A 14,468-nucleotide genomic window follows, 5' to 3' on the forward strand; every position below is an offset into this window, starting at 1 on the left:
GACGATGAAGTAAGACATCCTGCAAGGGACTTCCCCATGACCAAAAGCATGATTATCCATCTCCAGCCCAACCAGCCCAACTCCAAGGTATAACTCTAAAACCATACCTCCCCATATCCGAAAACGTCACTCATAGCGTAGTGGTATAGTGTATTACTCGACGTGAGAGACATGATTAGGTGTCCAATGTTCACTTAAAGAGTGCAAATAATATGACCCTTTCACTAGCAGAAATATTACGGGACACTGAACTAGTGAGCATTGATAGATTAAGCCGAGTGGCCCAACTTTTGGTATTTTGCTTTTGCTTTTTGTGGATGTTGTGGAGTGGGGATTGTGAAGTGAATGAGAGAGGTAGGATGAGATGAGACAAGACGAGATGAGATGGAGGTATAGGCTGAGTATATAATTTTCGCAAAGTGGTTATGAGTGAGTGAATGTGAAATGGAGTAGTGGGCTCATAGTACAGAAAGTCAGTCGATCATAGCAAAATCAATTGGGCAACGACAACATGATAGACTTACTCAGTATCAGTTATTGAAGAAGCTATGCAAAAACCATCAAAATTCATCCTCCTTTGAAGTTTTTGGAAGACGTGGAGAAAAATTCAAGGAGCGTGTTCGCAATGATTCACTTCAATCATTTGAAGAAAGTGTTTGGTACTTGCGATTCAGTTGAAACGACATGTAGTGTATGCAACATGCCAGTCTTGTACTTTGGGAATCAGAAAGTCTACATATAGAGGAATTATACTTTTGATTCTGACCCAAGATTGCTGCATTGAATGCAATACAACAAAGCATGTTCCAACTGCCTGGAAAAACAGTTCACTGGTAACAGTTAACTAGTCCAGCTCATCTCTCAACTATCAACTCAGACCACTCTTTTTACAACTCCAGAAAATGTGTCTAAGAACAATCCCAAGATTTCTACATTCGCCTTTGCCCAGCTCTCAAACGATTTCAGATACTCCACATCTTCCTTTACTGTTTTCTTGGGACTAGTTTTCATTTCGTTAGCACTATTCTTTGATTATCATAACCTCACTGCATTCAGGTCATCCACAAGATTCTGAAACAGGAAACACTAACTCCACTATAGCACCAAATTCCTCTCCATGGAGATTAATCTCAGGATGCTTTGCTTTTGATCTTTCCTGAAATTCAGATTCTGAGTAATGAGACATTCCGCAGTCTGTATGATGAATCACAATAATGGTGCCTGTATTTCCTAGACTATCCAGGGCGAGGAGGCTGGCTAGAGCAGGACGAGCGCGCCCTCCCGCATTACGTATAATGGCTGCTTCTATAGAATATATTAGCTTCAGAATACTCCTAGAGCTTCAAGTGAAGGGAAGACAATACCGGCAAATTCAAGACCAAGGAATTTCTCAGGAGTAATGCGAGGATCGGCGCATGAAACTGTGAGTGAAGTTAGAGCCTAGACGAAAATTTGATCTTGAGCAAATGAAGAAACTTTACCAATAACAGTGCCACGTCTTCCGAGGGATTTATTCTTCTCTATTCCAACACTGAGTAGTGGTGGTTGAACATGTATGGTCTTGGAGTAACGTCTGAAGTTTAAGTTATTAGCGTGTTGAATGTGTAGACTTCTAATAGCAGTTTCACGTACAAATTACGCTCAATGATACTTGTTATTCTTTCCGCTGACTGGGTTGACATGGTATAGGATGTGATAGAAGTTTCTGTAAAGTGAAATGGTGTTAATATGTCAGATTCTTTAGATTTAGGAGCTGAAGTATTAGCAGTTAGAATAATGTGTGATATTCTACCGCTTGAATATAAGTCAAATGGAAGACGTATAGTAGTAGTATTACACTCTTGTGACGCATTTGAGGTGTCTTGAAATCGTTTCTGGATTTTTGATTGTTCTTGATTAATATTCCCTTCATATGCTCACTCCGACTACACATTTTCAGGAAAATATATGGCCAATCGAGTAAAAACTCGACGCCTCTAAGTACAAAAGTACTCAAACTATGATTACAATCCGTATTCCCACACTCGCATTCCCGCACTTGGAAGAAATCTAATCCTAACTAATCATCAAAACTAGCATCAGTACATTTCTACAACCTTTCAAGGCACCGTATCCTTCTCATCCAATAATCCGAAGTGACCACATTAATGCCGACAAAGGCTCTATGCTTGTTGCGGAGTAAGCATTTTCTTTTGTTGCATGATTACTATTCATTTCTCATCATCGACTCCTAAAAGGGCTCGCTTAAATCAGCACCTCGATTGTGGCGCTCTAGACAAAGATATTGCGCGGGGAAAGAGGATGCAGATATGAGTGAGGTGTAAATGATTAATAAATATTCTGCGGGTTGATGCGAGGTATGTAGATGATGCAACAATCGACGCGTGGGTGATTAGATATTTGCGCCGAGAAGGAGGGAGGTATAGAACATGATTAGTGATATAGAGAAGGGTATATGTTGGGGGTTTTTGTGGCTGGAAAATTTTCTAGAGGGACTTTATATAGATAAATACCAGAACACTCAATTCATTTAGTCTAGGATAATTAAACAATCTCAACAACTATTCAAATCTACAACTTCTAAGCTGAAAACAGAATGTCTTCTACAAAACCCCTTGTTCTTGTCATTGGAGGCACAGGCGTCCAAGGCATGCCCGTAGTCAAAGGTAAATTCCCATGATATCCATCGATAATCCCCTAAGATACACTAACACTCCCTTAGAACTAGCTCAAGATGGCGCCTACAACATTCGCCTCGTAACTCGAAGTGCCAACTCTCCACACGCGCAAGAATTGGCACAACTTCCAGGGGTAACCATCGTCGAAGGAGATATCTACTCCGAGCATGACCTCCATAAATTCTTCTCTGGATGCACCCACGCCTTCATCAACACAAATGGTGGTGCCATTGGCGAAAAAGGGGAGATCTACTGGGGCATCCGTTATTACGAAATCGCACGCACACACAAGTTGCAACATTTCTTGTACTCCAGTCTTGAGTATTCACTCAAGATCTCCGATTTCGATAATGATTATAGAGATGGTCATATGGATGCGAAAGCTAAGGTTGCGGATTGGATTAGTGTGCAGGATAAGGAGAAGATGAAGTGGAGCATCTTGACTAGTTGTTTGTATATGGAAATGTTGAATGAGCTTTTGGCTCCTCATCCTGATAAGGACGACCCTGAGACTTTGGCTTTTATTGCGCCCTTGGGACCAAGAGGAAGTGCGCCGTTGATTGCTTTAGAGGATTTTGGAAAATATACCAGATGGGTGTTCGATCATTCCGATCGTAGCAATGGACTTAATCTCCATGTTGCTTCTCAAGAAGTTGTTTGGGCGGATATTCCAGCTGCCTTTACTGAAGCGACCGGGAAGAAAGCGGTGTACAAAGATGTGACGGTTGATGGATGGTTTGATCTTGGCCTCTTCCCAGATCCGGATGCGAAGTTTGGGCACAGTGCTCCCGGGGATGAAGGAACATTGCAAACGTATCGGGAGAATTTTGGTGGGTTCTGGAGATTTTGGAAGAGTGGCAAGGTAAGAAAGGATTGGGCTTTGATGGATGAAATTTTGCCGGGAAGGATCAAGTCGGTGGGCGAATGGATGAGGAAGAGTGGGTACGATGGAAATATTAAGCCCTTGTTGCATGACTTTCATCAGAAAAAGAGAGAAGCCTAAGAAAGGAGACCGAAGTTCGATACTGCTTCAAAATCTCAGGAAGGCCTGGAAGGAAGATCTCGGCATATGACCTCAGAAAAGACTTGGGAGACTAGGTTGTTAATGGATAAACGTTCCTATGATTGAATTCTATCCTACAGTGGCCATGATCGTGACCCCGGATAAAATCACACAGCATCTGAATAGTGGTATAGATTGACGCCAAATAAAAATAAATCCCTATGCCTGCCTGAATATGCTCTCCAACTCCTGATTCCGCCGCCGTTGCAATATTCTATAACCTTACTCATTTCTTCAATGCTGCAAATCTTGCCGCCAACTCATCCACATCCGGTATCGTACCTCCAACTGGACCCTTGCTTTGAATGCCAGGTTTTGACGCAGCCGCAGTTTGCATCTTCTTTGTTGGCTTCAGGTCTAGAGCTCCGCGAACCCTAGGATGCAAGTTGTCTGTACGAGGACTTGGTGGATTGACCCTAAGTGGGCTTGAGGGCCCGAAATTCTTTGGTGGGGTGGCTTTACTCAACTCCTCTCTCTCTTCGTCAGCCTTACCGTTTGCTGCTAGCGGCGCCTCCAGGTTCTTTTGTGCCTGTCCACCACTCGGATTTTCGTCATCATCATCATCATCATCATCATCCACAAATTCTGGGGCTTCTCCAAGATCTTCCTTTGGTCTTTTTGGCCAGTCAACTCCATATGTTCTAGCAATCTCTTCCAAATATCCATTCACCAATTCCTGGGCCGGTGGTGTGACAGATAGCTTCTTTAACACTTTCTCCGAGACCTTCTCATCACTATTCTCCATCGCTTGCAACGCAAACTCCTTTCCGTACTTTTCGCACAATAAAGCGCGCACTTGTTGTAACTCCTTAATTTCTGTTCTAGGCGCAGCATATATCAAGCTCTTAACAGCTTCCTCCAAGCCCGCATCGCAAACCGACGATTCCATGAGTCCAGTTCGCGCAAGGAGTAGCTCGCAATAGAGCTCGAGTATTTCATGGAGTTCGGTTGTGATATCTGATCGAATGATATTCTCGACTCGAATCTTTGCAGATTCTATCTTTCCGGTCTCTAGAAGTTGAGCCATAGCTCTACGTTGTTGTTTCGAAACAGCTTCATCTTTCTGTTGTACCATGCGAAGCCGGGCAATTGAGAGCTTCAGTTGGACCTTGAGTTTAGCCTTTGTAGGAGTTAGCATATGTACATGTGATTCAGTATTCACACATAATACATAACAAAAGTATTAGCACTCACAATTACCGTTGAAGAAGGCGCCATGGTGATAAAAAGACGATTGTTTATTATCTTGATGTTAAGAAAGTAGGAATGTAGTTACGTTGGTGGTTGTCTGTCATTGCTCATTGCTCAGGATGTAGATTAAGTTGTGCGGGGCACACTTTTAGCTGGGCTAGGCTCGCTGGGGTCTGTGAATCACAGCCCGGTGAGCTCGTAAAGATAGGTACGGGCGGTCAATCACCCCCTGTATGCAAGTTTAATCACTGTAGATCAAAAATTGGGTCGTCATTGGTTGGCACGGTTGGCTCGAGGTTGGGCATTTTCATACTTTGGAAAGAAATTCCCATCGCGCCTCAATTTTCTTTCTTCAATGTCTTTTCTACTTCCTTTCTTTTAATTAACTTCAAACTATAAATATATATCTACTTTTCCTTTGGCTATGCATTCAATTGATTTTTAATGGTGTACACGTCTCAATCTTTCTTTTTCCTTATGCTCTTGTAATGCCTCACGATACACGACCAACACGATTCTAACACTCGAAATCTGCGTCAAGTCCACTCTAGGCATCTGTCGGTACCATTGAATATCTGCGACCTTACCCATAAATACATGGTAAGATTGATCAAGTCCTTCATGCGCCGAAATACACATACAATATATACATGATGGGGAAGTCGTTATGGAGTCCCAGCAGATGGGAGGAATGGGCGGAGAAGAGAGCGAGAGCAATATGGACCAACATGCAGACGAACAATTTGTGGCAGCGAATGCTGAAAAACACTCTGGCGACTACAATCTGTATTATTCTTGCAATTATCCCGCAGGTAGTAGCGGTATATGGGAAAGCCGCATACCTTGCGCCAATAACCACTGTCTTTGGCCATCCAGGAAGACGCTTCGGAATGATGGCTGAAGCTCTGATACTGGCTCTTTCAGGAACAATGCTTGGAGTGGCTTGGTCTATGCTCGCGCTATACTTGTCGAGTCTCATATATGACAGTAATCCCCAAGCAGCATTCACTATTCGAGGCATATTTCTTGCTATAGCGCTGCTCTTTCATGGAGTCCTACGGTCACACACACCACGCCTATTTCTCATGGTGCTACTCCTAGTTATAGTGTGCGTCGTGAGTATGACTAGTACAGCCACGGCAGTCACAACGCTCTCAGTCACCCAGCTTGTTTACCCAATTGTAACTGCTATCGCTGTCCTACTTGCTGTGAACACTCTTGTTTTCCCGGAGTTCTCTAGTAGCTTCCTGGGAATCACCACTATTGAGACCCTTGGCGAAACTGTTGGAGCTTTGCGGGATGCTGGGCGCTACTTCATTGCCAGTGCCGAAGGTTCTGAAATTGCAATCACAGATACTAAATTAGAAAACATCACAAGTGCCTCTGGAAGCGAAAATGGTGCAGACCTTGATAGACCTCCGACTCTCGCCGAAAGGCTTCCCGAAAAGTCTAACATCAACCACTTGACTTTGAGGCAAAAACTACTTTCTCTTTTCCACAAGACTAAAGAAACTCCGGAAACGCCTCCAACAGACGTCGACAAAGGACCCCAACCAGTGAAGCTCAAATCACTGACCGACAAAAAGGCCCAACTACGTGCTAAATTAGCAGGATGTAAGGCAGCCCAACAAGAATGTAATTTTGAGCTTGCTTGGGCGGTCATACCACCGAGAGATGTGAAACCCATCAGTGATATTGAAATGAAGAAACTTGTGGCTAACACCATTGCTCTTATTTGTGCCTGTGAAAGCAAGTATGCATTAATGGGTGACGTTGATGACAAGAAAGAGGCAGAAACTAAGAATGAACAGCAGCTCAAATCAGTGGCTGAAGATGCTGGAATCGAGAATCCAGATACAGAGGACTCGTCAAGAGCAGCGACAGACATGGACACACACGATGACTCAAGTTCAGATGGGAAGAAACCTTCCAGAAAAGAAAGGCGCAAACAAAAGAAGAAGAGAAGGAAGGATAGGAAAAAGGTCAAGTCATTGATTGAAAAGGAGATGGACAACCTGGAGTTGATTAAGCCGAGAAAAGAAATCGAGTATGGCGATATTGATTTGTTGAAGTATCTTGTGCAACGTATTGCAAAGCCATTGTCAACTCTTCAAGAAAACATTGATAGAAGTGTTGATGTCGTTTCTTCTTCTCTCGCCTATTGCTACGATGTCCCGAAACTACCGTCAGGCACTCAGGCGCCCGCTGGTATTCAACTCGAAGAGATTGACATTCGAGTCGACATTCTGGTTGATGCGATAGCAGAGTTTGATAGAACCTCAGCCTCAGCATTGGAAAATGCTGCCGTGCTACACGATCTTGGCGGACCGCAAGTTGATTTGATGCCTCGAATGGAGACATTCCTAATTTCCTCGTTCTTGTTGAATCTTCGGCAAGCCGCCCTACATACACTTGGAATGCTTAGACATTCTCGGGTTCTAGTTGAAAGACGACAGGAACGACACGACCGAAAAAGAATTTATCTTCCACAAATCAATTGGAGAAAGTGGCTTCAGTCTGGTGGTGAAGCGGATATGTTAGCCTTACCGGACAGTGCACGAAAAGACGCAAGAACAGGCAAGAAGAAGGACACTGATGCGGGCGATGCTGCAAGTATTGATAGTGGAGAAACACTGCTAGCGAAAAAGGATGTGGAGTCAGCAACGCCCAAAAAGGAACCCCCGACACCATCATCCAAAGCTACAGATAAAACTGTAAAACGAAAGAAAAAGGGAACGCGCATGTTCCGACTGCGAAATGAGTTAGCCGACGCGATTGAATACTTGGTTGGTAGCGACGACATATCATACGCTGTCAAGTTGACTGTTGCCGTCTTTCTTGTAACTTGGCCGGCTTTTCTTGTTCAGTGGAATACTTGGTATTCTTTGAACAGAGGCCTTTGGGCTGCTCTGCAACTGGTCCTCATCACAGAAGTTGCTATTGGAACCTCTGTTATGACTTTTATGTTGCGAGGTGTCGGTACAACAATAGGTTGTATATGGGGGTATGCCGCTTTTCAGGCTCATGGGGGCAACAGAATAGTAGCTGTGGTGATGATCGTTATTGGCATCATTCCATCCACTTACATACAACTCGGGTCTAAATACATCAAAGCAGGGATGGTCACAATCATCTCAATGTCGATTGTAGTTCTTGCGACTGAAGATCATACCGTTCCTGGTTCAGCTACCGAGAATTTCTTGAAACGACTGATTGCCTTCTTCATTGGTGGTGTTGTGGCTCTCATCGTAGAAGTCGCGCTATTTCCAGTCAAAGCACGTGATCGTCTTGTAGAATCTCTCGCCTGTTCTATACGACAAATCACGGAAATGGAAGCCTGTCTAGCATATGGTATCGAAACTGAAATCAATAACGTTAATGTACGCTCTCCAGCTGTCATATCCCGCTTTTCCATCGCCAAGGGAAAGGCCGAAGCCGCATTAGCAGCCGCAGAAACCTTCCTTCCATTCTGCGCCAATGAGCCACGTCTCAAAGGTTCCTTCGCACCTCATGCTCTTATCTACAGCGAAATTCTTTACGTATTACACGCTATTGTAGATCGAATGGAGAATATGCTTATCCTACGTCACGAATATGGATCTGGTGTGCTCGAAGAACTCAATGCACAAGTTTACCCCTATCGGCGTAACGTTGCTGGATCCATAACGCTGATTCTTTTTGCCACTCACGAGGCGCTTACGACAAAACTTCCTCTTCCTCAATTCTTGCCATCCGCTCGTCTTGCCCATCTGCGCATGATAAACCGTGTCCGGGAAGTCGTTATTTCCTCTTCAGGCCATGTCAAAGACTCTTCTCACGAACGATCAGAAATTGAAGTCTCGATGGTCAAAAGATTCGTTCGGCAAAAATTTCTATCTTGGAATGCGGCTTCCGCTGGTCAAATTGAAGTCATCGAATACTTGGAAGAACTCATTGATCTTGTCAAGCTATTGGTGGGAGCAAATGAGTTTAGGAGCGGACTATTGACGAGAGGCAGTTATAGGGAGTGGGTTGATAAGATTCAAAGACCTGACACGGTAGAATCGGAAATGATACCAGCTGATGGAACTGTGGAGGAAGCCCAACCACAGATGATATCGACGAGAAAGCGGAGACCAACATTTAGCAGTACGAAAGAGAAAATATTCGGGCCTAGTCTTGGAAATGCCAGTACTGCACGACCTGATACTGCAAGGCCTAGTACTGGGGCCAAGTCTGTGATGATGGATAAATCGGAGCTGGAAAAACAGAAGAAGGATATGGAAGAGGAATTACCAAGGGTTCTGCAGAGGGTTCGCACGAGGAGAATGAGTGAGATGAAGGGTTTTGGGGAAAGGAAGAGTAAGGAAGACATGAATAGTGGCAATGCTGGAAAGGGTAAAGGAAGAGGAAAATGAATATTCACGAGGAGTTCAGACTGTTTTTATAGGGAATTTGGGTTGGTACTATTATATAAATCTTTTAATTCATAGGGATTTTGGGTGGGCATCGGTATGTAGATATTGTAATTCATGCACATTTTTTCCTATCATTTACTTTTAGATACGAACATGGTTCTGTACCTATATACATAATTCTTTTGATAAAAATTCACTAAGAAATCAAACCCCAGCGTTGCATCCTCGCAAACGCTCAACTCCAACCCCGACATGATACTCCCGCTTCCTTTAGTATATGCAACTCGCTAATGACTGGAAATATATGCAAAACGCGCTAATAATAACAAAGAATCATTCCCCGTTTGTCTAGAAATCTCTCATCTTTCGACGCCTATCCCCCGAACCTCATAACTTTTCATCATCAATCTAAATCCAGGGATCTATCCATACCATCTCCCAAGCCTTTCAGATCTAGCCAGTAGCATCATACCAACTCGTGACCCTCTCTCCCAAATCTCCACTTCCCTGCCCATGCATCAATCTTTCCTTCCTCTTCATCCTCCTCTCTTCCTGACGTTCCTGGAAACGTTTCTTCTCCGGGCCTTCTTGAAACAATTCTTCAACATGAGGTTTCAAATTTGGTTTTCCGCTACTGCTTTGCGAGCCACAGGAACTGACGGTGTCGAAGCGGTCGATGACGGGTTTAATTGAAATGACGGGTTTGGAGGATCTCTCTTCATTGTGGGTGAGGAAGGGATTGTTCGAAGGGGGAGCGCGGAGAATGGGTTCGGGAGTGGCGAAGATGGAGTCGGAGGGGACGATGGAGATACCGGGGGTGTTGGAGAGGTAGATCATTTTGGGTTTTACTTTTGAGATGGAGGTTTGTTTGCTGTGGTAGTATTTATCGGTTTGGGGGCGGGAAGACTCGGAGGTGGTGGGGCGGCTGGGGGGGAGGGATGGGTAGGTTGGTGTGGGGTAGATGGAGGGGATGTTGGGGAGGGGAGGCACTTCGGTTATGTCTTGGGGGGAGATGGGGAAGGTTTGGAAGGTGGAGACGGAGGCTTGGGAGTGGGTGGAGTAGCGGGCGCCGAAGGTGTGGAAGGATTGCGCGGAGGGGGATTGGAAGGGTGGGGAGGTGGGCGAGGCGAACTCGGTGGTTGCGGTGGGTGTTCGAGGTGTGTTGGGGATGGATGAGATGGAATGACGGGAGCGAGTTTGGAGAGCTCGGGGAGAGGATGGGGTTTCGGCGACTGAGAGCGAGCGTGCTAGGGCGCCGTAGGAGATTCCGACGGTTCGGGGTGAAGGTGGCATATTGTGGGGGAAATCTGAGAAAGGCCTATCTAGTCGAGCAATGGTCTTTACTGGGACTTCAGGTGGTGGCGGGGTTCGAGGTAGAGATTGATGTGGGGTATTAGGTCTTGAGGATGTCGAAAGGGTTATAGCCGGTAGATCCAGTGCCGGTAATATGGGGGGCAAGGACTCTCGTGAGTTCGAGTTATTACGAGAGTGGTGAGGAGGGAATAGGGCACCTCTGGGTTCGACCATCTCAGGAGATGTAGGGGAGTTGGCGGTGGATGTCGAAGGCCACCTTACAGGACTAGTATCGATTCTACCAACTGGCTCTGGAATTTGTCCCACTCCTCGTAAATTTTCATCTATTGTCGAGAGGAGACCTCGTGGCTCTCCCCAAGATTCACCACGGTTTCTGTTCTTGGGAGAGGTTGGTGACATGTATGAAGTGATCCTTTGGGTGTGGACCCTAAATGATTTCCGAACGCCAATACCTCCCCACTTGAATATTTGGGTATCATTTCCTTGGAGCTCCACCGGCGTCTTACCCATCTCTTCATCTTCGTCAAGGTTCTTGAACTTCCCTCTTGTTGAAGAGGTTTTCTGGTTTCTTCTCCGTTTCCATAATAGCCATGCACCGACAGCAAGTATTAGTAACAAGGCCGCGACGGCCAGAGCAATCATGGCCTTCGCGACATCACTCAGACCCTTACCCGAAGAGTTATTGGAAGAGGTTGATGTGCTAGACGGCGAGCTTGCTAGTGCTATTGGCGTAGCAGTCGTGGTCACTGAAGTAGAGGCCATCGAAGTAGATGACACTGCACTACTTGAAGTTGTACTACTTTGTGATGACGTAGTAGAAGAGCTCGAGGCGCTTGATGTTACTGATGAAGAGCTCGAAGAGGAGGATGTGGGGTCATTAATAAGGACACAAATCTGGCCAACAACCTTCAAGGAAGCTATGAGGAATTAAGCATGAGTTCTGAACTATCCGGGGAACAACTTACTGCTAGCATCAATCAGACTACATGAGTCTTGTATACAGGTGGTCGCATTCGATACGGTCGAACTCTGTGCCGAGTTTCCACTTTCGTCTGCACAAAAGCAACTGTAATCACCAATACTACATCCAAGTCTGCTTGTAGCAGTATCAAGACAGCTATCCGAGCATGGCGGGAGAGAATTAATTTCGTCCGAAAGAGATTGAGTGTTAACAAATGTCGATAACAAAAGAATTATTGAACAGTATGAAAAAATCATTATGAAGCTACATTACTCGTAGTACAACAGAAAAAAAACATCAACGTCGCAAAAGGGACCAGAATCATATCACACGTTGGGTATCCATAGATCTAAAGTCAACATGTCAAGACCCCGGTCAGAAGATGACATGGGGATAGATGAGAATAGAATAAGCTCTAAAACTCGAACGATGCTCAACCTACTGCACAGTATCCACAAAAATATACGTTTGAATATATCAATGGAGGCGCAGCTGGCAGGGTTGTATTGTAAACATGAACTTGGATGCCTTTTTTAACCGGATTGCAGATGAGAGTGCTTGGAGTAGGATTAAGGATTACCATCAGTATGGTCCGCGTCTCCAAGTCATCGGAAACTAACCGTGAAACGCCCCTCCGAACCTCGTGCTACGTTGGGTTTGAAAGTCGCGAAAATATCCACAAAGAGTTTGAATACCAACAAGCTATCACAAGTTATGTTACTCTCGTCGAATTTACTCAAATTCTGCCTGCGCTTAACTCGCCCCACAATGTCGTTTGGAAAGTCGAGACTAATTGTCAATGGCAGAGGTATGAAATGATAGAAACGGTGAACTAAAGGATGAGTGGACATTACAGCATTACAGCCAATCGATCCACTTTGCATCCTCGAAGGATTTCAGACGTCGATATAAATCCCTGTCCCTTCATGTCATTTGAGGAAAGCGCAGTAACGTGTTAGGTTCAAGGGCGCTACCAATAAACCACACAAACTTATAGGCACTGAAGCAAAAAAGAAAGACAGAAAGTGCCACGTCTGAAACATGTAAACATTTTCTGGTACTCCTACGTAGAAGCTGGACAGAAGTAAGAGAAACATAACTTTACTTGAAACAGACACCCCACAGTTTGAGAAGTCCCCCTTCTCTTCTTCATCTATAGTGTAGATACATCGAAACCTTATGAGATGAACAGGAGTAAGTTAGCTGTAAGTTGTGACGCAATCACGCAACCAACAAAAGCAAATTCATGAACGGATGTTTGAAGACTCGGAAAAGAAGACATTTGGGTATCAATCTCTAGCATCACGCCCAATTATCAATTTCCACAAAAACAAGCTCTGAAGCCCATATGTCCACCCACTGTAACTGCAACAGTACCAAAATATACGATATCAACACGGAAATACCGTATCTTCAACATATCAAAACACGCATTGATCAATTGATAGACATTCAATCTTCTCGTATGTTTGATGATTAATATGGATTCCAATCCCATGACTAACACGCGAGCGACGGTATGTAATAAATATAATTTGTCATATGAGTTCAGACGAAGATAGAAATGACATTGTACCAAAGTGTCTTGGATATCCTCTACCGCCATCCCTTATTAGACTAATCGTAGCACTGACCGCCAATTTTCTTCTTCGCTTCTCGACTTCTTCCCTCCCCTTCATCAACCCGATCTAGTGACTCAGCCTTATTAGAAATATTATTCTCCATAACATAACGTTGTCTCAAAAAACTTTCCGACATTAACTTCACAACTAACTTTAAAGATCTAAGTTGCACATCTCTGTCGATAGGTATCCTTACTAATCTATAAGAGGGAACAATTTGTTCGTCAGATCCCACCCAACCCAACCACCAGCCACATCCACAAATAGCTACATGCATAGTATTACATACCACCTGGGCAGCCTTCCTGCATGCGAAATCCTTCGTTCTACCAGTGGATGAAATGCGGTTCCAACTTCTCATATTCCCAAGCTTCAACCGTGAAGAAAGTCTTACGAAATACAGTTGATTGATCCTCGCGACTTACTTAATACTCTCGCTTTCACTTCTTGCACAGGGTTCTTTACATACACAGATACATACAAAGATACAACTAACGACCCGAGTAAAATCTCTCTCATTCACCCCCTCACTCTACTCCTCTAAGTAAGTAAGCAAGCAAGCAAGCAAGCAAGCAAGTAAGCAAGCAAGCACAATGCCTCACTCCATGAATACTGTCCATATATACGATCGTATCCTAAAGCCCACCTATGCACGACTCTGTAAGAAGTATCCCGCTCCAGGCTGCGAATTATCCATTTTATCCATCCCATTATCAAGAGCTATCTACCTACCCAATGAAACCCCAAAATATCCCCCATTTATCAGATATTGATGTAAATTTCCCGAATCCCAAATGCGTACATCTCTCTTTTAGTCTCTAGGTATTAGAGACCCAGCTGATTCCAGCGTTCATCGGCGCTGATATCCAACATGGGATAAGTGATGAGGGGGTTTCACAAGCTTATCGCTCGCTTCTTTGCCTGTATGTAATGTAGACTCCGTGGCTCGCTGTTATCAGCTCTCTGAAGTTATTCGATACTTAACCCAACTGTCATTACATGGTATATCATCTCGCAGAGCCGCAACTGGCGAAACTAGCACTTCACATCCCACGACATACAAATTTGAGGCATAAAACTGGAACAAGAGTCCAAGAAGTATCAAATCTAGGTATATTTGCAATTCAATAATCCATAACCATTCCATACATGCAATATCCTGTTCCACTGCTATAAGCATAAAACCTCCCTTACCCAACGCCATATATCATACAGCATATACATACGCCTGAGCCTGTGTCG

General features: G+C 44.4%; 5 protein-coding genes across 5 annotated transcripts; 2 read left to right on the forward strand and 3 right to left on the reverse strand.

Moving 5' to 3' along the window:
* Nucleotides 1–873: 873 nt before the first annotated feature.
* EAE98_004456 (uncharacterized protein) lies at nucleotides 874–1,682 on the reverse strand (the record flags this gene model as incomplete). The annotated part of the gene is made up of 5 exons (XM_038952076.1): nucleotides 874–1,000; nucleotides 1,092–1,305; nucleotides 1,365–1,421; nucleotides 1,482–1,573; nucleotides 1,633–1,682. The coding sequence occupies 5 exons, from the start codon at nucleotides 1,680–1,682 to the stop codon at nucleotides 874–876; spliced, it is 540 nt and encodes a 179-aa protein (XP_038811612.1).
* Nucleotides 1,683–2,596: 914 nt separating this feature from the next.
* EAE98_004457 (uncharacterized protein) lies at nucleotides 2,597–3,681 on the forward strand (the record flags this gene model as incomplete). The annotated part of the gene is made up of 2 exons (XM_038952077.1): nucleotides 2,597–2,666; nucleotides 2,723–3,681. 2 exons carry the CDS (start codon nucleotides 2,597–2,599, stop codon nucleotides 3,679–3,681), a joined length of 1,029 nt encoding a protein of 342 aa, XP_038811613.1.
* Nucleotides 3,682–3,967: 286 nt separating this feature from the next.
* Nucleotides 3,968–4,959, reverse strand: EAE98_004458 (uncharacterized protein; the record flags this gene model as incomplete). Its single annotated transcript, XM_038952078.1, has 2 exons — nucleotides 3,968–4,861; nucleotides 4,936–4,959. The coding sequence occupies 2 exons, from the start codon at nucleotides 4,957–4,959 to the stop codon at nucleotides 3,968–3,970; spliced, it is 918 nt and encodes a 305-aa protein (XP_038811614.1).
* A 626-nt stretch (nucleotides 4,960–5,585) lies between these two features.
* EAE98_004459 (uncharacterized protein) lies at nucleotides 5,586–9,329 on the forward strand (the record flags this gene model as incomplete). Its single annotated transcript, XM_038952079.1, has 1 exon — nucleotides 5,586–9,329. One exon carries the CDS (start codon nucleotides 5,586–5,588, stop codon nucleotides 9,327–9,329), a length of 3,744 nt encoding a protein of 1,247 aa, XP_038811615.1.
* A 453-nt stretch (nucleotides 9,330–9,782) lies between these two features.
* EAE98_004460 (uncharacterized protein) lies at nucleotides 9,783–12,026 on the reverse strand (the record flags this gene model as incomplete). The annotated part of the gene is made up of 2 exons (XM_038952080.1): nucleotides 11,609–12,026; nucleotides 9,783–11,560 (listed from the first exon to the last, which is right to left on the reverse strand). The coding sequence occupies exons 1-2, from the start codon at nucleotides 11,859–11,861 to the stop codon at nucleotides 9,783–9,785; spliced, it is 2,031 nt and encodes a 676-aa protein (XP_038811616.1). The 5' UTR covers nucleotides 11,862–12,026.
* Between the last annotated feature and the right edge of the window lie 2,442 nt (nucleotides 12,027–14,468).

The sequence above is a fragment of the Botrytis deweyae genome (assembly GCF_014898535.1).
Source record: "Botrytis deweyae strain B1 chromosome Unknown BDEW_008, whole genome shotgun sequence".
Classification (NCBI taxonomy): domain Eukaryota; kingdom Fungi; phylum Ascomycota; class Leotiomycetes; order Helotiales; family Sclerotiniaceae; genus Botrytis; species Botrytis deweyae.